Source organism: Xenopus tropicalis, chromosome 7 (genome assembly GCF_000004195.4).
Source record: "Xenopus tropicalis strain Nigerian chromosome 7, UCB_Xtro_10.0, whole genome shotgun sequence".
In the NCBI taxonomy this organism is placed as follows: Eukaryota; Metazoa; Chordata; class Amphibia; order Anura; family Pipidae; genus Xenopus; species Xenopus tropicalis.
Window position 1 is genome coordinate 84248805 of NC_030683.2, and position 25292 is coordinate 84274096.

General features: G+C 39.4%; 1 protein-coding gene across 1 annotated transcript in view; it reads left to right on the top strand.

Annotated features, from left to right (window-relative positions):
- Nucleotides 1-25292, top strand: part of sik2 (salt inducible kinase 2) — a 103064-nt gene that overhangs the window by 57310 nt on the left and 20462 nt on the right. Inside the window, exons 4-8 of the mRNA XM_002932916.5 lie at nt 806-967; nt 10979-11103; nt 11546-11669; nt 18645-18865; nt 20188-20340. Of these exons, the coding sequence (XP_002932962.2) occupies nt 806-967; nt 10979-11103; nt 11546-11669; nt 18645-18865; nt 20188-20340 (785 nt within the window). The remainder of the gene's footprint in view (nt 1-805; nt 968-10978; nt 11104-11545; nt 11670-18644; nt 18866-20187; nt 20341-25292) is intronic.

The following is a 25292-nucleotide window of genomic DNA, read 5'->3' on the forward strand; positions in this document are numbered from 1 at the left end:
TTCTTCGAGCCCTTTACTTACTTTTTGATATTATGATTTAAAGTTTTGTTTTTCAAGTTATGCACTTCTCTACTGTACATGCAAATCTCTATTGTACCTGCTAAAAGCTGTAGATTATACAGATGCGATGTAGCCACCTGCAGTTTTCTTGTAAGGGAAGCAACATTTCCTTTCATTAAAACCTTCCAATTTAGAAGAAAAAGCAACTTTTTTTCTTTTAGATTTTCTCAGATGGTGGTTTAGCCTCAGGAGATATATATGTTGCTGTACTTGCCTCTTGTGCTATAAAGGGTAGAGACAGGGGCACACTTTAATTCCTGTTCTGTTCACCTGTGGCACAATCAGGTTGCTTGTAAGTGTGATGGGAAATGCCTAGTGGGGTTTTTATATGCCCACCTGTCCCCCCCATCTCTTCAATGGCAAGGATAACAATTTTTTTTAAGAAGGTACGTGACTTTCCCAATATTTAAATGACGTTCAATTTGAAAGTTTTTTTTTTTTGTTTTTTTTAATTAGCCATTATCAGGTGCTTAGGCAAATTCTAGTACAGGTATAGGATCTATTACCCGGAATGCTTGGTGTTAATTTCCCTAGGTATTTAATTTTGATAATTCCAATAACGACCAACTGCCACTTTGTTTTTAGAGCTTTAAATGTGATATTTGTCTGTTGTGACCAAATGAGATATTTACGTTTGTATTTTCATTTAACACTGCATAAAGATATTTATTTTTGAGGGTTACATCTGACTTTTTAATATTTTTACTTTTACAATATAAAAACCAAAGCTGTCTCTTCTCCACAGATTACTTGGCTAATCACGGGCGTCTCAATGAGCCAGAGGCTAGGCGGAAATTCTGGCAGATCCTCTCTGCAGTTGAATACTGCCACGGCCGAAACATAGTGCACAGAGATTTAAAAGCTGAAAATCTGCTGCTGGACAACCACATGAACATTAAAATTGCAGGTAAAATGCAACCTCTCACACAGACTTGTACAGTTTTATGGAAAAGTTTTAGAACATTTTATGACACAAGGAAATATAATTTACAAAACATTAACACAAAATAGGGCCATATAACCTCCAATCAGCAGGAAAACTACTTCTGAAGCAATCAACAAATCTAGAGAACCACCTTGGACCATAATAATAGTTCTTTATTCAGTCATTCTATATAGCAGTGGTTGTCAGACATTTTTAACCTTTGTTAGGGCTCCCCTAAGCTCATAACAAATTTTCAGATATAGCTAAATGTCTGTGTATAAGCCATTTAGCCATAGTTCCAAGAATATCTAGGAAACTGGGTTTTAGGACTACATATAATAGAGAAAATGAGCATCAAATCTTACCCAAACTGACCTTCATGTTGAGCCCTCAACTGCCACTGTGCTAAGCCCCCACATAGACCAGCCCCATGGTTTGAAATCCACATGTACGTTAGAGGTACCTTACTGATAATATGCATGTAAATAAATGTGTATTTTTGACTTGCCTCCTCCCTTCCGAAACACATGTGTAGGTCTAGTCACTAACACTAACAATCATTAGATTTTTCCTGCTGAGGAACTAAAATATAAGGCTGTTTCAGAAGAAGACTCTCTTTATTGTTGGTCATATGACTGGCTGTTCTTTAGCGTTTGTTTCTATCTATTAATACAAAGTGATAACACTCTTAAAGTTGCAAAATAACATGAATTACAAGCATGCATGCCCTTAGATACTGCATTTTGTCTGCATACTCAAGGTGAAAGTAGTATGGGAGGGATTTGGGTTACACATCCCTGTGTTACAGGCATAACCATTTGTTAGAGAATGTGAGGCTCCTCATAGGTTTAAGGTGGGAGGAATGAGGGTTGGGGCTGTGGTGTTTTCATTTGTGAAAATGATTGTCTTGCAGGCATTATGAGTTAATAAATGACCACACAGAGTGGGTTGGTTATGAGGATGGGATAATTGTATAAGGCAGTGCTGTCCAACTTCTGTGGTACCGAGGGCCGGAATTTTTCCAGCCTCCGTGGTGGAGGGACAATAATGGAAGCTAGTTTTGACCACTCCCCTTTTTAAACCACACCCACTTGAAACCACACCCATGTTATTGCATGACCATAGCCATATTAATGATGGTAGTACAGCAAAAACCTGCCATAATCTGCCTTCCCTACCCTGCCTGTGTTTGCCATTCTCTGCCTGCCCTACCCTGCCGGTGTGTGCCATACTCTGCCTTCCCTACCCTGCCGGTGTGTGCCATACTCTGCCTGCCCTACCCTGCCAGTGTGTGCCATACTCTGCCTGCCCTACCCTGCCAGTGTGTGCCATACTCTGCCTTCCCTACCCTGCCTGTGTTTGCCATACTCTGCCTGCCCTATTCTGCCTGTGTGTGCCATACTCTGCCATCCCTACCCTGCCGGTGTGTGCCATACTCTGCCTTCCCTACCCTGCCTGTGTGTGCCATACTCTGCCTTCCCTACCCTGCCTGTGTGTGCCATACTCTGCCTTCCCTACCCTGCCTGTGTGTGCCATACTCTGCCTACCCTACCCTGCCTGTGTGTGCCATACTCTGCTTGCCCTACCCTGCCTGTGTGTGCCATACTCTGCCTGCCCTACCCTGCCTGTGTGTGCCATACTCTGCCCGCCCTATGCTGCCTGTGTGTGCCATACTCTGCCTGCCCTACCCAGGCAGCATAGGGCAGGCAGAGTATGGCACACAGAGGCAGCCTACCGTGACACAATGCTGGCACTCCTCCTACAGTCTGCACAATAACTATATATTAAAAAAAACTTTTTAATTGCAGTACCACCACAGTATATGTTCTTTGTATAGTGTGTAGGGTTTATTTGTGGGTTACTACTGCTCCTACAGTCTGTCTGAGGTGTGAACAGGTGAAAAATGTGGGTGATTACAGCCTGAGCCTGAGGTGTGAACACTGCAGGGGGTGAACAATGCAGGGATTAAAAGGTGTGAACAACACAGGGGGATTACATTTTTAAACAATACAGGGGGTTTACAGCCTGAGGTGTTAACCATGCAGGGGGCCAGTACTGATACCATTTAAAGCTTACACAAAGCCATCAAAGCAGACAGACAGGTGGGGGGCCACACAGAGGGGGGCCAGCGGGCCGCCAGTTGGACAGCACTGGTATAAGGTGTATAAAGCAGCCAAAACAGCATAGTTTATATCTGTGTCTGTGAATTTAGTTTACTAATTTGGTCAGCCAATTGAGTAGGTCATAGGCATTCAGTGTGCCAGGTTCAGCTTAGTAAAATAGGCCTGAACATTATGCCATGTACATCCTTGTGGGAAGTCCATGGCTTTGACACATTCATGTGGGCATTAACTCAGTATGTGACCTTGTGGTTGCTCCGCACCATTAATAAATGAGCCATACCATGCCTATAACTGAAAACATAATACAGAAAGGATAAGTTGACCATGTTAATCCAAAGCCAGCTACTGGGCCAGACAGAAAATAAGTCCTTTTGATTTGATAAGGTCATTAAGAGTCCTCCAATAAACTTAGTGATACATTGTAATCAAATTCTTTTTACATTGTGTATCATGTGTTTGCAAGATCATTGCAAAGGCATGCAGCCTTCAGAAGTCTGTGCTGTTTCTCACAAGATAGTGTAAATGAACATTGGTATAAATATGACATGAATCAAGCTTACGTACAGGTACTCACATGTATTTTGCAGGGGTCTTATACCGCAAAAACAATCTGAAGTTAGAAACCAGTGTTGAACGTTAAGATCCCCTCGCTTGGCAAGGTTGCCAAGCAAGCGGATCTTCTCCCGATATCCCCACCTACAGGTGGGCGATATTGGGCAAATTTAGGCTAATTATAACGACAGCAATGGGCGCAGTCGGTTCAGGGACCGCATCAACCAGCCAATGTGGTCCCCGATCCGACTAAATCTTTTAACCTGCCCGAACGATATCTGGCCAATATCGGGCCAGATATTGGTCGGGCATGCCCGCCGTTGCTGCCCCTACACTGGCTGATAAGCTGCCGAGTTGGTCTAAGGGACTGATATTGGCAGCTGCAATCGGCCCGTGTATGGCCACCTTTAGGGTGAGTTCACACTGATGGTAAAGTCCACCTTTCTTTGCCTGTGGTTTTTAGGCAGGTGAAGAAAAGCAGATTCTATACACTCCTGTGTGTAGCTAAACTGACACAGGCACATCTTCGGTCTGAATACTGCTACACAGAGCAGAGATCAGATTTAAGATGACCATACAGTGAAAAAAAATCTGCTCATTTGGTGAGCTCACCAAATATACCCACCTTACAGTCTGTTGGATCGAGGACCTGATCCAGTTTTCGCTCCGACAGGAAAATAAACCTTTTTTTTTTGATCAGCGTGCATTCACTAAACAAATCTGCAGGCAGAATTGTTGATTAAAAATTAACATTATTGGAGTACAGCCTCAGGAAAATGAAACCTGCTCAATCAACATTGGCAACCTTTATTAGTCTGTGCATGCCCACCTTTAGCAGCCAGTTCAGGCTCAGGGAGTTTCATTTCAGATTAGCAGTTGCATGAAGTCTGTTTTGCATAGGAAAGGTGGTCTGAAGCTGAATATTAATGCTGTGAAAATGTAGGGGTTTTTTTGTTTTTTTGTTTTTTTTTGCATTTCATGGATTATTAATGCATTCTGATTTATAAAATAAGATTATCATTGTATAAATACCACCATTTCCATGGTAAATACAGTTTGTATTAAAACATAAAATATATAACATTTAAAGAGTTAATATTTAAGAGTCTATTTTTTAGGAAAACTTTTTTTTCTCTGAAAAAATAAATAACTTTGCTAGCCTAGAAGTATTTTAGAACACCTAATCCCTTTGGTGCCATCGAGGCCTCCAGAGCATTGCAAATCCAACATCATAGACAATGCTTTGTGTTGCTTTTTCCATCTGTGCATCCATCCAGCTGTAAGTGAATCAAGGTGAAAGTGAGTTTTCTTTTTGCAGCTCCCCCGATAGCCGGCTCCCTCTTGCTGACGGACAGCTAGCTCAGCATTGACGTCAAGCACGGCTCATTAACATTCAGGGCATGAAATGGGTCAGCTCTGACAATTAGCTGTCCCAATCGCTCTCCTACCTTCCTTTATCAGCCGTGCCTCCCTGCCCAATCATCCTTTACCTCAACATTATCATATTCACAGAGTGTGCAAAATGCCGGTAATTAAGCTTCTAATGATTAACTGTATCGGTTCTGTCAGATTGTTGGACACTGTCCAAATGTTTTATGAATTGCATGTAAGGGACTCTTAAATACATGCGAACATTGATTCGATTCACAGTAGGCTGTACGCTCATATACCTCATTAACAGGTTTCCCCTATAATGTTGTATGCTTTATGTAGCACAAATGTGTTTTTGCATAGGTTATTTATCATTCATATCAGTCACTGCTTACAGTCTAAAGTTTCCATAAGTCAGTAGACACTGTTCCTGGTCTGACCTGCATCTGATGTAATGACTGTACGAGTTGCACTCATGTGAGCCTGTTAAGCACATGTCCTGTGGTTTATCTTGTGACTGCTGGCAGGTCAGCTGCATAATGTAAACAGCTCACCTACCTCTCAGTAAGCCCTGCCAGGCAACTGGGGGAGGTGGCATTGCAGCGTTCTGCTTGATAGACCCCTTATTTGAACAGTAGATTGAGAGTTATTTGCTTTCATTGCTGAATTTATAAACTCTCTTGTGATTAATTTAGAAGAAATCGTTTTGTTCCAATGCTTGTTGTATTTTGTAATTCCTTTCCGACAGGTTTTATTGCTAACTTCGTAGAAGAATAAATTAGTTTTAATACACATAATAGCCCTGTGATTTGACGTTAAATGCACTTTTATTCTTCCTCTAGGGATCACATAGCCCACCAGAAAGAAAGGCTTAACGCTACAGTAGAAAAGTATAAGAGGTCCCAGTCAGTCTCTTGGAGTGGGTCTACACATGCATATTTAACAGCAGACTATTTCAAGATATCATTCTGCCTCTTCTACCTTTCTAGGTTTATCTAGAGCAGTTGTTCCCAAACAGTGTGCGGCTGGCCCACTGGATATATTTTGGGACATTTATTTATACTGGTATTTACACTGGCAAATACTCCCAGAAGACCATCTTGCAGCTAAAGTAAAGCAAGATTTCTTATATATTACATATATATGAATTGCATTATTTTTGGTATAAATTCTTGTTGAATGCTGGCCAAATTTCTATTCTAAATTGTGTACCCTACATTGGAATTTTGTATATTGTGAGGTAGATGCCATGCCCTGCTTACTTGTATGACACAAGCCTAATATTATGGCACAACTTTTCAAACAGGCATTTAAGATTCAACCAGATTTTACAATTTTTGTAAATACACAATTTTATTAAAATACCCCTATGTATGTTTCACTCAATATTATGGCACAACTTTTCCTGAATAGACCTTATAATGAGCAAACCAATTAGGCAGCAGAAATAATTCAGTATTGCTGCCTTCACCCATTTTAAACACTTTGCAGTTTTTGTAGAACATAGATGTTGGCAATGTGAACATTTAGAGGGTATCATGCCCCTTGCCAAAGAATCAAGGAACAATCTTAAATACAACTAATGGCAGCTAATGGTTTGAGCAGACTTGTTCCTTTTTTTTCCTGAAAGGATCATAAAACTGTTATGAACAGAATGTTAAAGTACCCATTAAGTAAAAAGTGACGCAAATCGACGTCCCTAAATGTAATTTGCGGCACGTTCCTTTATTTGGGGTCCTTTTCCATGTTGGCAGCAAGTAATTAAGACTGATATTTGAATCACTGGAACACTGTTTTCTTCATAGCCTTTCCCTAACCCCAGCTATTACTGATTCTTGTTATATAACCTATGTAATGGAGGAAGCAGTCAGCTGGATGATAATTCAGCCCCTGGAAATCACAAAGCGAGCAGTGTTGAGTAAACATGGAGATGCAGTGAAAGATGTGTTGAATTGCATGTAACAAATGATCACCTTCTATTTTTAACTAAAATAAGTTATAGATTTTTTTTTTTTTGTTGCTGATGTCAGTGGAATATAAATAGAGGCAGGGCAGTGGTTTTCACAAATATTCAGTTTATTTAGTCAAAGCTCTCGGTAACTTACAACAGAATTACTGATACATGAAACATTTATTGATTCTTAATTTCAAAATAATTTAGAGCAGCAAGTAGGCATTCTCCTGAACCTAACTGGCCTTTTCTGGGCAGGGGACCTCCGGAGGGATTGCCCAAATTCACTAAAACACTTTATTACTGAGTGTCAAGTCTGAATTGGGCTTATCATTTTGCATGGTCAGTATGTTCAAATAATGCAAGCATTCACATTTATGAGGAAAACCACCTGGCTGCCAGTACATCTCTGATGTCTATGATATATTGCCTTCCCCACCTTTATGCCTCAGGCACGAAATTACTTTCACTTTTGATTCAGCACTTCCTAGTGCCCACAAAATGGTAACTGCCTGCTTGCTGTAAATTTTAAAATACTAAAAGGAAGCAAAATGTAAATAATTTATATAGTGTAAGTAAAGATTTTGCTTAATATGATAGAAACAGATTTGGAATTATTTCTTAGGGTGACAGGTCCACTTTAAAAAAATGACATATAGTCAGAAAAAGCAAATATGATATTAGATCTATTATTCAGAAACCCAGAAAGCTCTGCAAAAAGGAGAGCCATTTCACATACCCTTGATTTATAAGAAAAATAAATCTTTTTTTTTAAGGTTTCTTGTTCCATGGTTACAGTGTACAGCTCCATTGCATTCTTCAGACACCTAGTGCTACTCTAGGGCCAGCAGGTAATGCAATGCTTTTCAAAAATTCATCACTACCTAGAAGTACCATGCCACCAATGGTGCAGGTTTCCTGAAGGTATAATCATTTGCCCACACAAAAATCAATATCAACCTGAAATCAGTGGTGAGCAGACTTAAGCTGGCCAAACAAATGGATCTTTCCCTGATATACCAACTTAAGGCCCACCTAGGGTCAAACAATCGGGTCACACGGATATAGGCCTTTTGGGCAAGGAAGTCAGTCTTAGATCTGACAGGAAAGTCAAACTTGGCCAATCGACATCTGCCCTAATTTTTGGCCAGATATTTAAAGTAGACCCCTCCTAGGGCACCATACGCAGAAAGCTAATCAACAGCTTAAATCTGCCCATGTATGGCCACCTTTAACTCCTCTGCCCAGCATGTTCTAGTTGACTGAATATTCAGGTCAATTTTTCACACTATTGACCATTGAAAGCTTATTTTACATGCTAACCACCAGCTGGGAGGGTTACTGTACTGCACCTGTGTGTTTGTAACTTTTGGATGGACTGATTTAATTGGACTGTATCAATTACCCTTTATTAATTCTGTTTTTTTATCATCTGTTGCTAATTGGATGGAGGTTTGCATACAGAAGCAGTACTAAACTGGGTGGATATTAACCACACAGGACATATGTTCGCTTCTAGGCCACATGGCATTCACATGGTTCTGAGCAATCTGGCTGGGCTGACACATTTCAGTCAGCAGCCCAGATCAGTCCACAACAACACAGCTGCCTTTCAGTAGGCTTGGCTTAGTCACACGCACAGTCCCAAGGCACTGTTATTAACCATACTTTTACCAGAACAGAACAATAGACAGTATGTCTTCTGCCCCTCCGCAGTACTTTGTTATCCCCAATAAAAAGCAGCTAAATGCAAATAAAACCGAATAAAGTGAAAAAACCTTTCTTCTTCACATGGGTGGGAGTGCATTCTAGTGCATTACTAGTTCAGGGGTTCAGGGGTTACGCTGCACTCGGATAGCTCTGCGTATGTATTTAAATGCTTCTAATGTTCACATCTCAAACCCTAGCATGAAGTAGCTCTTTACAGACCAACCAATCCTTGCCCTCCTCTCTCCCAGCCAATACACTCCCTCCTTTTTGTTGTCAGTTTAACCCTTACAGAAGAACTGTGAACATACAAAACAAAACACAAAAAAAACGTAAACTGTAGTGGATTTTTAATAAACCTATTTTCACAAACCAACCACAACACTCATGCCCCCAGTCATTGACAGGTTTCACCTGCTCCAAAATTCCAGCATGGCAACAATTTACAATGCACTATTGGCAAACAGCATGGCTGTGATGTCTGCAGTAGGAGAAAAATGTTAGGAAGTAACATCATAAAACATTTATGAAACAAAAACTATAAGGATAAGAATTTTAAAGCATTATATGAAGTTTTTTTTTTTTTCTTTTAATAGCGACAGTTTCCGTTTAATAACACACCCACAATCCCATGTGTTTTCTCATGCAAGGTGCTTAGGTCCCCTTTGTTATTCTGATAAATTATTGCTTTGGGGGACAGGACAGTTTGTGTGTGCTATGTTTGAGTGATGCTTCACCCAAAAGTTATTGTGCTTAGTTACTCTGCTGATTTGGCCACTGGAGGAGGTCACATTTTTGTTAGTATTAAAATAAGATTACCTCAGAAGATTACTCAGAAAAAGGTTAACTTACACACAAGTTCACAAGTGTATTTCATATAAACAAGGCAGGTTTAAACGAGTGTACATATTTTTTATTGCTGTGAATAGTATAGCAACATGCCACTTCAGTATCACAGATAACTAGTATTAATAAGTGATGTGTGCTATTGATAGTGTTTGAGGAGTATCTCTTTGCACTTAATTATTTGCATCATAAAAGGATCCTATATAGTGCCGTATCACATTGCAGTTAATAGTATGTTTAATATGATTGTACCATTACAATGCATGGATAGTAACTTTAGATTCCAAGTACAAGCAACTGTGTATATGTAAACTACATCTCTACCAGTAACCTAAATATACCGCATGCCTGTACATTCCAGTGAAGAGTCCTTTTTCAACAAACCAATATTACTATTAAACCAATGAACTCCTAATTGTAAAACTAATGTCTATTACTTCATACGTAAATACCCACAACCCATAAAAATATACCTGAAGGTGAGGGGGCCCCTTCTGTTAATTTAACAAAATGGTTAAAGCCACTTAACACAGTAAGAGTGAAGACAGATGGGGCGAGTAGTCACCACAAATTTTATAATCTAGTTGCGGCGACTTGTTTTTTATTTTTACATGGAGTTTAGTCCCTGCGACTGTGTTTTCAGTCGCCATGACTGGGGTTTCTTAAAGCACAGTGACTAATTACCTGATCTGTCTTTGCCTTAAGGGGTGTATTTATTAACACTGGAGACAAACATCACCGTTGATGTTGCCCATAGCAAACAATCAGATGCTTTTGTTTTCTAACTTGTAGGTGTCCATTTAAATCTAATTGCTGATTGGTTGCTATGGACAACATATACAGTGATGTTTTTCTCCAATGTTAATAATACGCCCCTAAATGTAAATGGCTAAATGCATAAGAGTCTGGTAATTAGCACAAATGTTCAGTGCACATACATGCTATTCAAAGCACTCTCCACAGTCGTACCTTATGTTAAATTTGATAAATGATATGCAAGCTATTATTCGGCTATAATAGAGGTAAGGGCTCCAAACGGACAAATAGTGTTATGTATATGATGACATTGCTGGCATAAACTAAGGCGTAGGCCTAGGTCTGTAGTCCTTATGTGCAGTAGTACAATGCCAAGTGGAAAATGAAAGTACACAGCACTATGTAAATGATGCAGTGAATTATGGTCTAGGTGTAATGGTCTACAAATACACATATTTGCTGTTTTTCATTGTTCCTGTTTCTGTTAACAAGGAAGCTGGCCAGGGGAATAAACCACAACAACCATTATGCCATTAATGTGGCATTGTCAAGAGGACTGACGAGCAAGAAATGCTATATAAATATCTGCATGTATATGTATTATTTATAAATATCTGTATGTTCAGTCATATTGCATTACATTTAAGGTGCAACACAATTCTAACTATTCACTTTCTTTTCCATTAGATTTTGGGTTTGGCAACTTTTACAAGAATGGAGAACCTCTGGCCACGTGGTGCGGAAGTCCACCTTATGCAGCCCCAGAAGTTTTTGAGGGTCAGCAGTATGAAGGACCACAGCTGGATATATGGGTATTTTTTATTTTTTGCTGTATACTTTGATATCATTAAATACATAGGCATAGGATATTTCATGGAAATTATCATGCTTTTCTGTGTTATCTTTTACTTCTGCCCAGGTACAGTAAGCCTTAGCAACCAATAAGATGTTTGCTTTTCAGGTGACCTGTAGTTGCAACCTGCTGATTGGTTGCTATGGGTTACTGCACCTGGGCAAATTTATGGTATTATTTATCATTTTTCGATTTTGTAAATTCAAGTTTGTTTTTCTAAATCAAATAAACTTGCATATTGAATGGTTGCTTATTTATTCATAAGGAAAACTCATTTGAATAAAAAAACTCAAATATCTGAAGAGCCAAATGTTTGTTTTTCTTTCATGAAAATTCTGCTCTGCACTGATCTTTCTAATTGAACACAGTTGACATCATGGTACTTCTTTTTTTTTTTACAGAGCATGGGAGTAGTACTGTATGTCTTGGTGTGTGGTGCATTACCTTTTGACGGACCTACGCTGCCTATCTTGAGACAGCGAGTTCTAGAAGGGAGATTCCGGATTCCTTATTTTATGTCTGAAGGTAGAGTATGATTTACTTTGATCCTCTACAGGAGAGCTTGGCAGTCTTCAGCCTTTAGCCATTGTAGAACCTTACAGCAGGTTGCTGAAGATTGCTTCTTGTTTTACAACATTGATGGCTGTTCTTTTTGTGTGCTTCCAATTTTTACAGGCCAGTATTGAATGTTTTGACTATAGTATTCGGCACCTGTTAAGGTAGGCTGCAGTGGGAACCCTGGCACTACCGTCACCAAATAGGTGGGTAAGTGCAGGGCTGAGTGCAAGAAGTTTCCTAACTTCATCTAATGTTGCAGGGGTGAAAGATGTGGATGTGAGTGAGCTGAAAGTTAAGTTGAGATTGTCATCAAATAGTATGCTCTGTCTAATAAAGTCAGTTTTGTCCTATCGATAGAGCTCGATTGTAGCAGGAGAGCATGTACTTGAAGTGGATAAAGTCAGGATCAGTTTGTGACTTCCTCCACTAGCGTTCAGCTGACCCGATACATCTTCTGAGGTACTGTGTTAAGCTAGCATGCCAGGTTTGGGGTTTAGATGGTTGAAAGTGATGGTTGGTGGAAGGAGCAAGGTTGTCAAGAGCTGACAAAAGATCATCGTTATATAAAGAAGCTGCCATATTCTGACAGGAAAGGTTGTTTATATGACAGATCTGAGGTATTGCTGCTGTTTATAGTTGTACGTCAAATGCGGTAAGATTTCTGTACGTGTGGTTGGAGAGAGCTGGTTGGGAGAAAAAAGTTGAACATGTTGTCTGAAAGGAGAGCAAGTAATAGTCAGAAAGGTAGAAGGGAAAGTTAGTTAGGTTGGAAGGATGGCAAGAGTGGCAGAATATAAGATCAAAAGCATGGTTCTCACTGTGAGTAGGTTAGTCGGTCTACTGAGACCAAAATTACTAAACCTACCCATGCTTCCCCTTAAGTGAATGCCCTGATATACAGCATAGGAGTCGCATGGGAGAAAGTGGGTAGGTGATTAAATAAGACTGGCCCAAAGACACAAAGCAATCCGAGTCCAGGTTATCTAATAGAACAGTGATTAAGCTATTAAGAGGACCAAGCCAGATGGGCCAATTAAATGGACATACCAACCCCTCAGTTAAGCAAGTAGGGAAGGTTTTTTTTAGATAAAATTAATACCAATAGAACATATTGCACATACTCCACAATTGAATAATTGGCAGTGGTATTAAAAGTTACCCCACAATTGAAAACCTTGACCGTAAAACAACTGCTTTACAGTGACTTTTGTGCATATAAAACTCTGTTCCCATCTGAATTCCTGTTCTCTGTTTGCTTCTGCCTTTATGCCACAGAAACATTACAGTTGGGATATAAACCTCAAGATAAGACGGATATATACAATATTCTAAAACCTTTCTTTAACATCTTGGTTCTCTTTTTAAAAAGTATGTGATGTTTAAAGAGAACAACCGTTGGAGCCACAGGAAATAAGGATATTGAACACAGAGTTCTACAAAGGTTACCATTCATTTTTAATTTGCTCTTCAGAAGTATCTGAATGAGGAAAAAACACTCTGAGGTTTAGCCTCTTAACTAGCTTGAAAACTGACATGAGTTACTCCCATCATCAGTAGTGCTCACTGTCATTAAGTTGACGGCTAATTGCTCCTCAGTTTGTAAGGAGCTAAACTGCATTTTTGTTGAATGCAAGTGTCCACCTGATAAATGTATGTTGCATGTTAAACTAGAATGGTTTGTGTACAGGGCAAATGTTCGGTTGAGCTTCCCAGCTTACACAAACTGCCACATAAAAGTTATTCTCTAACAGGTTAATGAGTAAACAGCTCAATGTCATCTTTATGGAAGTCTGACGTCTAAAACTGATCATCTTACTTTGGGTACATCTTGCTGCAGTGAGCAACAGTCATAGACTAGATGTGAAAATATATGCATCAGCATAAGCTAAATCCTAAACAAATTGTTTTAAGGAAATATAACAGTGATGTTATTTCATTTTGACTGCAATAATGGAGAAGGACAAATTGTTATTGAGGAGGTTATGAATATATGATATGGTCAGTGCATTCCATAGGTTTTGGTAAAAATAACAATCAGGTTTGTATTGTCATAAGTCAGTAAAGGGCACAATAAATATATTAACCATTCATGGAACATGGGTTTATTTGCATATTTACCTTTTTGGATTCTAGATAGGTATAATATATTGAGTGCTTGTTATATAGAAACTCTTGATGACAGAACTAAAATGCCTTGCCATGGAGAGAGCAGTAATGATTTATATTGTATACGTGTGTATTGATTTATACACAGAAAGGATTGTATACACCCTGCTGTAATATATAGGGGTAATAGATTTCACTAAGGAGTTTCCTGACCTTATAAATCTACAGGTAACACAAAGCTCCACTGCAACTTTTAATAGACTGTTAAGTTTTAGCAAAGTAGCATGACTGCATTATTTTTTCAGTGAGTCATGACGCAAGTAACTAAGCATTGATAATTATAAAATTGTAAGAACGATTTATAGGAAAATATTTCAAGCTGTTTACGCTATTTTGTAATTAAATTTACAAGCTCTGCATAGATAAAAAGACAGACAGACAGGTAGTTAAGCAGGCAGACATACAGATAGATATATCGCTCTTATTTACCTTATCTTCCCCAGAAGGCACATTACCTTGCAAGACCTATTAATGTAGCAAGCAGGGTTTTCACTGACGCTGACAAAACATGTTTCCCAAGAAGACTTTGCATTAGTAATATTTATTTGGGCCAATATAGTTAGAAGCTAAACGAGGTGTTAACACACTTCATAGTTAGATGTGGGTGGTTGCTGGGAACACAGAATTGGGACAAGAGAATCTATTATCTTGGGTGTTGGGGAATACACTGTGAAACTATTTTAATATCTGTTTTAAAGCAATATCGTTTTCATCATTAGAAACAAATAATATAGCTGTATGTTATATGATCATTGGGGGGGGGGGGGGGGGGGGTCCATATGTACCAAAACCAATGCTGGAATTAGGGAGGGATGTCATTCCTCCAATAACTAGGGGTAGGCAGAAGAGGCACATAGGCACATACCTAGGGTGCAACAATGGGGGAGGGCGCCAGGCATTTACCCCTTCTGCTTACGCAATGACAAGCAGCAGGATTAGGGTAACACCCCCCAAACCTAACTGCAGATGCATGTGGTTATTCACACGTGCATGCGGTAGGAGGGTGCAGGGACAAAGTGACCGGCCCAGTTGCCTCGGGTGCCCAGCCGGCTACGTGGCTGTACCCAAACACTTTGTGGAGGAAAAAAATACAAGCCATTTAAAGTTGTAGAAAGTTTGACAATAGCAGCACTGCAGGTTATGACTGAATTAGAGACTAAATTAGTGGAAAGAAGAAAAGGAAGGAAATGAAAATATAAAACTAAAAGCAGAAAAAAAAGAAATGGTAAATAAACAGAGGGGGGGGGGATAGCAGGATAAAGTGAGGGAAATGTGCTAAAAAGGCAAAAAAGTTAAAAACAAGAGGTTTGGAGCACAATGAAAACCTTTGATGGGTGGGGCTTAATTTTGCCAAAACTTCACTTCCGAATTGTTATGGGATGTGCAGGTCATATTTAACTGATCAATAAAACATACGGAAATTGAAATAATGTCTATTAAAGCTAGGGTGCTGCACTAGTCCTATTTTGTACAGAGGAATGTGTACATAAATGTGGTGGCATTTTATAAATTCCTGGTGATAATATGTTAGAGGCCTAGTGTGACACTGCACACAAGTGGCAAAACACCTAGAATTTGTACTGCTTCCTTCCTATTAAAGTAACAATGAATCATGGCAATTAATGAATGGACCATCGTCCATTTCTACTTAAACTCTGAACAAATAATTTGTTCTTCAATAATAAAATAATTTTATTTATATAATATATTTTTGTAGACCGAGATTGTAAACAGTTTTACCTATAGACAATAGATTAAAAGCATTTTGTGGCAATGTGCTTTTTTCCTAATTAGTCAAAAATTGTGTTAAGAGTAACAGTTCTCTAATTTATCCTTTGTGACTCTTTGTGGTAGATAAGCTTGGGGCATTAACAAGGCTTGTTCCTATTATCAAATAAGCTCCTAAACCCAAGGGCACAGAATCGGGGCTGGAAAAACTCTGTTTCTGTTTTCCAGTATAGGTTACAGCTTCAGTTAGATAAACCATGATCTAAAAATCTCCTTAGGCAGCAACATTTGAAGTATAATAATCTGTTTCGAGACGGTGAACTTTTATAGTGTGACCAGAAGTTGCAGCCCTGGCGTCTGCGGCATGACTGACCTGCCCATATTTTCTCCTTCTTTGCTGTCTGATATTAAAAAAAAAAAAGCCTTTTCACGAGAAGCAAGAGTCAGGGGATTAATGGTGGAAGCAAAGTCATGATCTTTCTGCAGAGTCTTTGTAGTGGAAACTAAGGCCCCAGGCTAAAGAGAACAATTAAGTAAGACATCCCTAAAGATTTCAATATCTTACTTAAACATGCTTCTCAAGTAAGCGAATTCCTCATAATGTTGATAAGATTTATATGCTTAGGCCATTTAATGAATGATTTCAAACTTCTTTGTAGTCCCGATAGTCCTTCCATTTATAAACCCTGCCTGTCCTTTTAGTGTCCTGATTGGCAAGTAATATTTAACACAATGCTTCTTAGTAGAACATAAAAAAAAATTATAATGCCATTAAGATTAGAAAAATGTTGGTTTTGTATGGAGCACAACTTTCTTGTGGAAAAAGATACAGAATAATGTGTATGTGCTTTTCTCCTAACACAGGAGATGTAAACATGTGCCACTTAGCCAAGTGTTGCTGGACTACAGTTCCCTGCATACTTCAACATATTCTCATAGCTGAGAGCTCTAATCCAGTAATATAAGGGAGGATTCTTAAAGCAGCATTATTTGAAAAGGATGATTTTTCCCATCTCTCCAGCTGATGCATCTTCCAGTCAGTGAGAATCCTACCTACTCTCTGTACTGATACTTCATGTTCTTTGTACATTATTTTTCTGTCACTAAACACCTAGGAGCACTATGTCCATTTCTCCTTTGATATGTAATATTGGCATGCAAAAATTGATTATTAATGTTAGATAACTGCAGAAAGACCGGTGAAGCACTAATTGCTAGAATTCTCAGTGAAGAATCCTCTTAAATCTGAAATAAAGTTTTGACCAAAATTTTTATATTTTTAGAAGTTCCCCCAGGGTATCAGGTATGCAGAATCAAAATCTTTTTTTTTCCCACTTGTTCTGGGCCAGTTTATGCACAGTAGAGTGAAAAAAAAATGCCGTTTGCATTAAATTCGGCTTTTCCCTCTACTTCACATGCACACCAGCAACAAGTAGTACTGGAGGAAGATTGTGATGTAAAGAATCTCAGCCTGGGGTGTCTGGTAAGCTATAATAATCACAGAGGGCACCTAACTTTTAACTTTCCTTCTCCATTAAGAACTCTACAGCCCTTTTGATAGTGTAACACTATTTTGAACAGATAGGGTACTTTGTATAACCTTCACACTTCAGATTTTGCCAGACAAATCACAACTCTCTGCAACTCTTGGTAGAGCACAAATGACATGGTCTAAGTTGAGACCTCACTGTAAAAGCGCACAGGTATGGTTTATTACACTAAAGAAATAATTTGGGTGCTAGTGGTGGTGTTTTTGGGGGTACTGGTAGTTACATAGCCTTTTAGGTGGTACTGGTACAATTACATAGCTTTTATGGTGGTACTGGTACAATTACATAACCTTTTAGGTGGTACTGGTACAATGATCAATCACTTCATAAATGATTTAGACAATGTCATCCATTTAATGATATTAAATGGGTATGGGGCACATTTACTAAGATCCGATTTTTTTCTGGCTTATTTTTCTGGTTTTATCGTTCGTACGAATTGCATTGCGAAAGTCACAATATTTTCGTGCAAAAAAGTTAGTTAAGCCACGAAAAGCTTTCTGGCTTTGATGCCTTCCATAGGGCTCAATGGTACTTGACAGATCAAATCTGGCAAGGAAAGTTTAACCAAAGTTTTAAAGAATTCTGAAATGTTTGTAGTCTTTGCGTAAAATACGTTTTTTTTTTTCATGGAAATTTAACGAAAACCATGAAAAACTTGTGGAATTTTAACATACTTTTCCCATACATTCCGAAATGTTCTATAAGTTAAAAAATACGAAATTATCTCAAAATTCTTTAGTAAATGGGCCCCATAGTGTTGGCAACAACCCAGAGGTAATACTTACATACAGGTAAACTAATCCCCAGCACTAGTGGATTTTTGCAGTGGATCTTTTATTTCTGAGCCTGACTGCTTCAGTTTCCTTGCTGGCAGCATTGACACTGCAGGGTAATAACCCTCCTGGTCTTCTCAGTGGAGCCGCTGGCTGCTCTATTAAAGGAACAGTAACACCAAAAAATGAAAGTGTTTTAAAGTAATTAAAATATAATGTACTGTTGCCCTGCATTGGTAAAAGTTGTGTGTTTGCTACAGTAATACTACTATAGTTTATATAAATAAGCTGCTGTGTAGCCATGGAGGTAGCCATTAAAGTTTGAAAAAAGAAAAGGCACAGGTTACATAGGAGATAACAGATGACCTCTCTAGAATACAATAGTGTTTATCTGTTATCTCTTATGTGCCTGTGCCTTTTCTCCTTTGAATGGCTGCCCCCGTGGCTACACAGCAGTGTACACAGCAAACACACCAGTTGTACCAGTGCAGGGCAGCAGTAATATTTTATTCTTATTACTTTTATACACTTTCATTTTTTGCTGTTAACTCTACTAACTGTATTGGGAAATAGCTTTTTTCCCCCCACCAACAGAACCAACTGTTGGGTGCCTTAAGTCTTATGGACACTGCACATGTGAAATATTTGTCATTTGTCCTTGTGTTGGTTTAATATTTTTGTCAGATCAATTAAAGTTCAAATCATTTTCTCTTTGCTTTCAGAATGTGAACACTTAATACGAAGGATGCTTGTGCTGGAGCCTTCAAAACGTCTCTCTATTGCACAAATAAAAGAGCATAAATGGATGATGGCTGAAGTCCCTGTGCACAGGCCAGTTCTCTACTCACAGACCCAGGATAAAGCGGCTTCGATTGGTGAATACAATGAACAGGTTTTGCGACTCATGCACAGCCTGGGGATCGACCAGCAGAAGACTATCGAGGTGAGATGAAAAGAGTGAGCATTTAACCTGATAATGCATTTTAATATATGCATGAAGGACAGAAAACACAAGTACGCTTTTATTTGATGTTTATTGTAATCAAAAAATGGCCTTTGACTTCCGGTAAAATAGCTGTTTGTTTTCTTATTGACAGCGCCGGATTTCTACTGAAGGCGCCCCAAGGCCAAAACTTAAAACGCCAAACTTAAAACTCCCATAAGGAGCAGTAGGGAGATGTCCCCCTGTGTTTGTGCCGCCCTAGACCCGGGCCTTTGTGGCCTCGCCACAAATCCGGGCCTGCTTATGGAAGCACATTAAATATACATGTCCATTGAAGAAAGGGGGAAAAAAAAAAGCTGTGGCTTTAACTTTTTATTTTTAAAGGAATGCTGACACTTGGCATCTTGGATATGCCCCTGTGCCTTGTAGAAATGTGTTCTGATTTAATATTATTAGATAAAAAAATACCACAGCCTGATATTCAATCATATGTTTTTTCCTGACCCCCTGAGAGGCCTGTTCCCTGCCAAGTAGTCATTTAATGAAAGCTAAAATACAAGGTGCTGCTATGCAATAGAGGATTTGTGTTAATTAACAAAGCCTAGCTCTGTTCACTTGCACGCTTGAAGAACAGTATTTAATAGAATCCCTTTGACTTTTTAAAGGGGAACTATCATGAAAATTGCAATTTATTATGAGCTGCCTTTTACTGAAAAAAAACGTTTTTCTTAATTTAAAAATCCTGACCCTTTAAGAAATAATCAAGTGACTCTGTGCCCCTCTCTCAGCATCTTTCTCTCTTTGTGCCAAATTATTCAAGTGAGCTCTTAGACGTCTGCTAGGAAAGGGAGCCCCCCCAAAAGATATATTAGCTCTAACTGTCAGGCCAATCAGACTCCCCACTCCTGCAGGAGAGAATGAAGAGAAACAGATGCTAAGAGGAGGATAGTGAAGAGAAACTTGATTACTTCAGAAACAGTACAGAATTTTTAATTGAGTATGTTTAGAAAGTTCTTATTTAAATATAATGAAGCTTATATACATATATATTTTAATTTTTGTGATAGTTCCCCTTTAGGTATTTTTGCTTTGCTGTTCCCATTTAGTATTTTTCACCCGCATGATGTGGCAGTGGCAGTGTTAAAAAATGTGTTCGCTTTCAGACATGTCACTGTATGTCAGGAGCTCCTATGTAGATGCCAATTTTCTTGCGTGCTTATGTGTGTATAAGGTCTCCATCCATATAAACCTGCAGTGTTTGGGTTGTCCCACTGACATACCTGTTTCTCTCATTTATAACAACGGTTTTTGTGTATTTCCAGTCACTGCAGAACCGTAGCTACAACCACTTTGCTGCTATATATTACCTGTTAGTGGAAAGGCTAAAATCTCACCGCAGCAGCTTCCCTGTGGAGTCCAGAATTGACGCACGGCAACGTCGGCCAAGCACAGTCGCTGAGCAGACAGTCACCAAGGTAACACTGCTCTCCCAGCTGACAGATTTGAAAAGACCACTCCACTGGGCACTGAGGGTGACGCACCTAGCTGGCTTTTTAACATTACACCACACACCGGAATACTGATCTTCTAGGCAGTAAATGCATAGTCCTATAAACATTTGATTTTATTATCTATAACATACTGACTGATGGTAGAAAAAGGTTTGATGGGAAAATGTACTGAATCTTGAATTGTACAGTATCTCTATGTTGAATTTCAACAGCTATCTGGTTGCTAGGGTCCAATTCATCCTAGCAACTAGGGATTGATTTGAAAGAGACATGAACATGAGAGAGAGGCCTAAATAGAAAGATGAGTAATCAGCTAACAATAAAAGAATATCCTAAATAACATAATTGTAGCCACACAGAGCAATCGTTTTTGGTTGCTGGGGTCAGTGTCCACCATTTGAAAAATGGAAAGAGTTAGAAGAGGAAGCCAGATTATTCAATAACTATAAAAGAAAAAAAAATAAAGACCAATTCAGAAGTTGCTTAAACTAGGCCATTCTGTAACATACTAAAGGTGAACCACCCCTTTAAGGGAATATAAATGAAATATAATGCCTTGTCATTCCTTCAGAAATCATTCCTTGTCTAATTCAAACAGAATTTGTTAGTTTGCCCTATGGGTCCATGACCATCCATAATTGACCGCAGTATCTGCACTTTCTACATATGTGACCTCTGCAGTCAGTCCACCCAGAGACCGATAAATGAAAAGGTATGGTGCACAGCATTGCTAGCTAACTGCAGTTGCCTGGCCCAGCTTGTAGCTGCAGCTCGGAGGCCTGGCCTCGCTTAGAGATGACTAAAGAGATCTAGCAAACAGGAAATACAGGCTAGCATAAAAGTCACCTTGATTCTGTGCCTTTATTTGCTGTTCCCTAGGGGAGGGCAGTGCCATGGGGTTACAAATGCAGCCCCTGGCAAACAGCCTGGTCAGCCTTTGACTGACGCAGATCTGAGAGTTTTTACAACAGTATCCCTTTAAGTTACGGGAACAGTGATTGATTGAGCAATGGAGCCAGCTGAAGGGCCAAGTACCATTAGACTCATTTAGAATAAGATAATTATTGGTTTGCTTACGCCTCTTGTTTCAGGCTTACAGTACCAACAATATGTAATATTAGAGGTTAATGCGTAAATCACTAAACATGTGCAGACTTGTGTACTTCATTGTTAGTTTGATATATTTCCTGTAGGTATTCTTAGTATCTATGTATCGGCCTCTGGGCAGCTTACGTGCTGTGTGTCAGTCAGTGCAGCACTGTTTGCATTTAACCATGCATTAATGCATGTGGTTTGTATGTAAATGTTTGTAAATACAGGCTGATGCCATATACCAACAAGTTAATGTATGTGTGTCATCTGTAGCAAGCTGTTCTAAAAAGGTACTGTCCGCTGTTTGTTTTGTTTTCCATGGGGCTGATACGCGTTTGTACTGGCACTGCTATTTACTGTAAATTTGTGTGATGAGTGCATATGTATATACTTACACAGAAACAGGCATCTGCATGGGAAAAATCAGAGCATAGTAAAATAATATTACAAATTATTTTTGTAATAGTTTTGAAGAGAGAAAGACTTGTTTTTGGCAAGTTGTGATCTGTAAGGACTCACTGGATTTTTGCTAGTTATGGTATTTTAAAGATCTAACCTTAAAGCTATGTGACTTTTTCTTACCTCATTTTCCCCAGTAAATATGAATCAAAAAAACATACAAAATCCCCAATAATCAACTCATGTTGCCTCCCTCAATCATTTTGCATAAATATCAGCACAGGTAATTTCTATGTGACCAAATCTGTGCCATGCACAAGTGCAATTGCATTGTATGAAGTTGCCCACACAAATGAGTATCCTAGGAATGTGGTTGCCACATTTTAAAACTGTCCATCTGAGCACCCCAAACCACTACATTTGCCACACGCTTTATAGGAGCCCTAGTGTCCTCTAGAAAATCACTTTGCAGCTATTTTCTGTTCATAAGGAATCACATGACTGGGTTATGCAGAAAATTGTGAGATCTGTTCCATATGTCCTAGCAAGATATCCTCCATAAATCACTGTTAGACATGTTGAGGCTGAATTCCCAGAGACTTTATTAGGGATGTGCAGGTGTGTGCAGCCAGGGTGTGCTGTGATCTGAAGGGTGTCACATAGAATATATCGTATAAAAATAATGCTGGGCACCACCTTACTGTAAATGCCACATGAACACACAAGGTCCCTCGACAATTAATATGAAAACAAAATCATCTCAATTTGTAAATAGGGTAAGAATGTGGAAACTAAACATGTTTCTGTGTACATCCACAGTTCATTCCTTAATTTAAATCATTTTACCATGATGTAAAAGCAGTGAAACCTGCTATGTGAATTCTGTGCAAATCGATGCTAAGTGTCATATCAGCAGTCAAATGATACAAAGGGGTGCGAAGCGACTCTCATAGATAATCACAATCTTATGTGAAGCTATTAATGTCCCAACTTGTATTTCTACTATTAATATATTAAAGTTGTTAAACCAGATCCTTCAAATTATAATTGCACACCCTTTTGTTGCAGCAGCTGACTAGATCATGACCCCCTCCTATTGCTCCGCTTATATATCCTTACTCTAAACCAGTGCTGTCCAACTGGCGGCCCGCGGGCCGCATGCGGCCCGCGACCCCCCTCTGTGTGGCCCCCCACCTGTCTGGCTGCTTTGATGGCTTACCTTTGAGTAAGCATTAAATGGTATCAGTACTGAGATTAACTAACTGGCCCCCTGCATGGTTCTCACCTCAGATTCAGGCTGTAATCCCTCTGTATTGTTTAAAAATGTAATCCCCTGTGTTTTTCACACCTTTTTATACCTGCATTGTTCACCCCCTGCAGTGTTCACACCTCAGGCTCAGGCTGTAATCACTCCCATTGTTCACTTCTTCACACCTCAGACATAGGTACTGTAGGCAGAGTATGGCACATACAGCCAGCATAGGGCAGGTAGAGTATGGCACACACAGGCAGCATAGGTCAGGGAGGGTATGCCACACACAGGAAGGGTAGGGCAGGCAGAGTATGGCACACACAGTCAGGGTAGGGCAGGCAGAGTATGGCACACACAGTCAGGGTAGGGCAGGCAGAGTATGGCACACACAGGCAGGGTAGGGCAGGCAGAGTATGGCACACAGAGGCAGCATAGAGAAGGCAGAGTATAGCACACACAGGCAGGGTAGGACAGGCAGAGTATGGCACACAGTGGCAGCATAGAGAAGGCAGAGTATGGCACACACAGGCAGGGTAGGACAGGCAGATTATTGCACACACAGACAGCATAGGACAGGCAGAGTGCTGCCTGTGTGTGCCATACTCTGCTTGCCCTGTTCTGCTTGTGGGAGGTGAACCTGGCAGGGGTTTGTTGCGGGAGTTTGTTAGCAGTTGGAAATAGCCATTAAATGGTCCCTAAGGTGTGTAATTATGTACTGGGGGTTGCTGTGCTATCCACAGGGGAGGAGGAGGCATATGGAATTTAAGGGTATATCTTAATATGACATAATTCTTTCACATATGAATGATGGTTGATATCCCCACAGTAAGGACCAAGCATTTGGGATTTTGCTTTGCTACCACCATTGTGATAAAATAGGTGTGGTTTGAAGTGGGTGTGGTTTCAAAAAGGGGAGTGGTCAAAACTGGCTTCCATTAGCGGCCCTCCACCACGTATGCTAGAGAAATTCCGGCCCTCGGCACCGTAGAAGTTGGACAGCACTGCTCTAAACCATTGTGTTCTTTTCTCATATAACAAAATTGCAATATAAAACTAACAATTTGGCTGTTAAATTGATCCCCGATCATATTATACCCAAAATCGTATTGTGTGTCCCTTTCCTTTAGTTATATCTGTTCCATGGGACAACTTTAGGGTTTGCTTCCAAATCAATTCATATTTGCTGCAAACTCAGTGGCCACATTTTGGAATCTGTCCTCAGTATTTAATTTTACAAGTACAGTACTCTTTAATGGATGCTAGTATGAGGGTGCTAAAATGTACACTAATGATCAGTGTACAATAAAATCTTAATTTTACATACCCTGATTTCCCCGGATTTGACACTTTTTTTTTTTTTTTGGTTCCCTGAAAAACGGAAAATGTGGGTTTTATTGTATATGTGGTGTGTGCTCAAGTTGGAACTTCTTCTTCCCCAGTCTTGTTATGATTGGTTGCTGCAATTTGAATTAATCTTTAATGGTAGGATATTTACAGATCTGACAGGAATCGACTCATGGGGGCAAATCGCCAAAGCAATTGTAAGTTAGGGGACTTGCAATCAGCAGGAAGAGTAGGTAGCATGAGGTGGGGGTTTCAAGTTTATGTCAGTCCACAGATCTGCTAAGTGAATTTCTATGAAAATGAGTTAAGGTAAACATTTGCTCTTAGCTTCTTTTTAACTCTTATTAACTATTATTTTCTCTATCCTTGGTTCTAAGCAAGCAGTGGCTTGGAAATAATTAATTCTTTTTTTTCTTTGCATTCCTTGCTAATCTGCTGAGCTCCATGGCCTATTAGCTATGCCAACAGGAGTTAATGTGCTGTCAGTAACAATAATTACTGTAATATTACTGATAAACTGGTTGCTACCTAGCACACTGAAAGTCGAAAGCAAATATGTAGCCATAGAGATTGGTCGTTGCTGTAGGAGTTTGGTGACTGACTGTGGTGTTAATATCAATTTCCTTTTTACATTGCAGACAGTTTGATTTGCATGAAATATTTAGTTGTGGCAAAAATAATCAGTGGATTTATTTGCAGTCTTCTGAGCTGTTCATGTAGTATTCTTCTAATATTTTAGTGCAGGAATATAAAATGACCTTGCGAATATCAAGAATCTTTTTTAATATGTCTTGCATATGTTGGCTTTTTAGTCATACTGTTTTGGGGG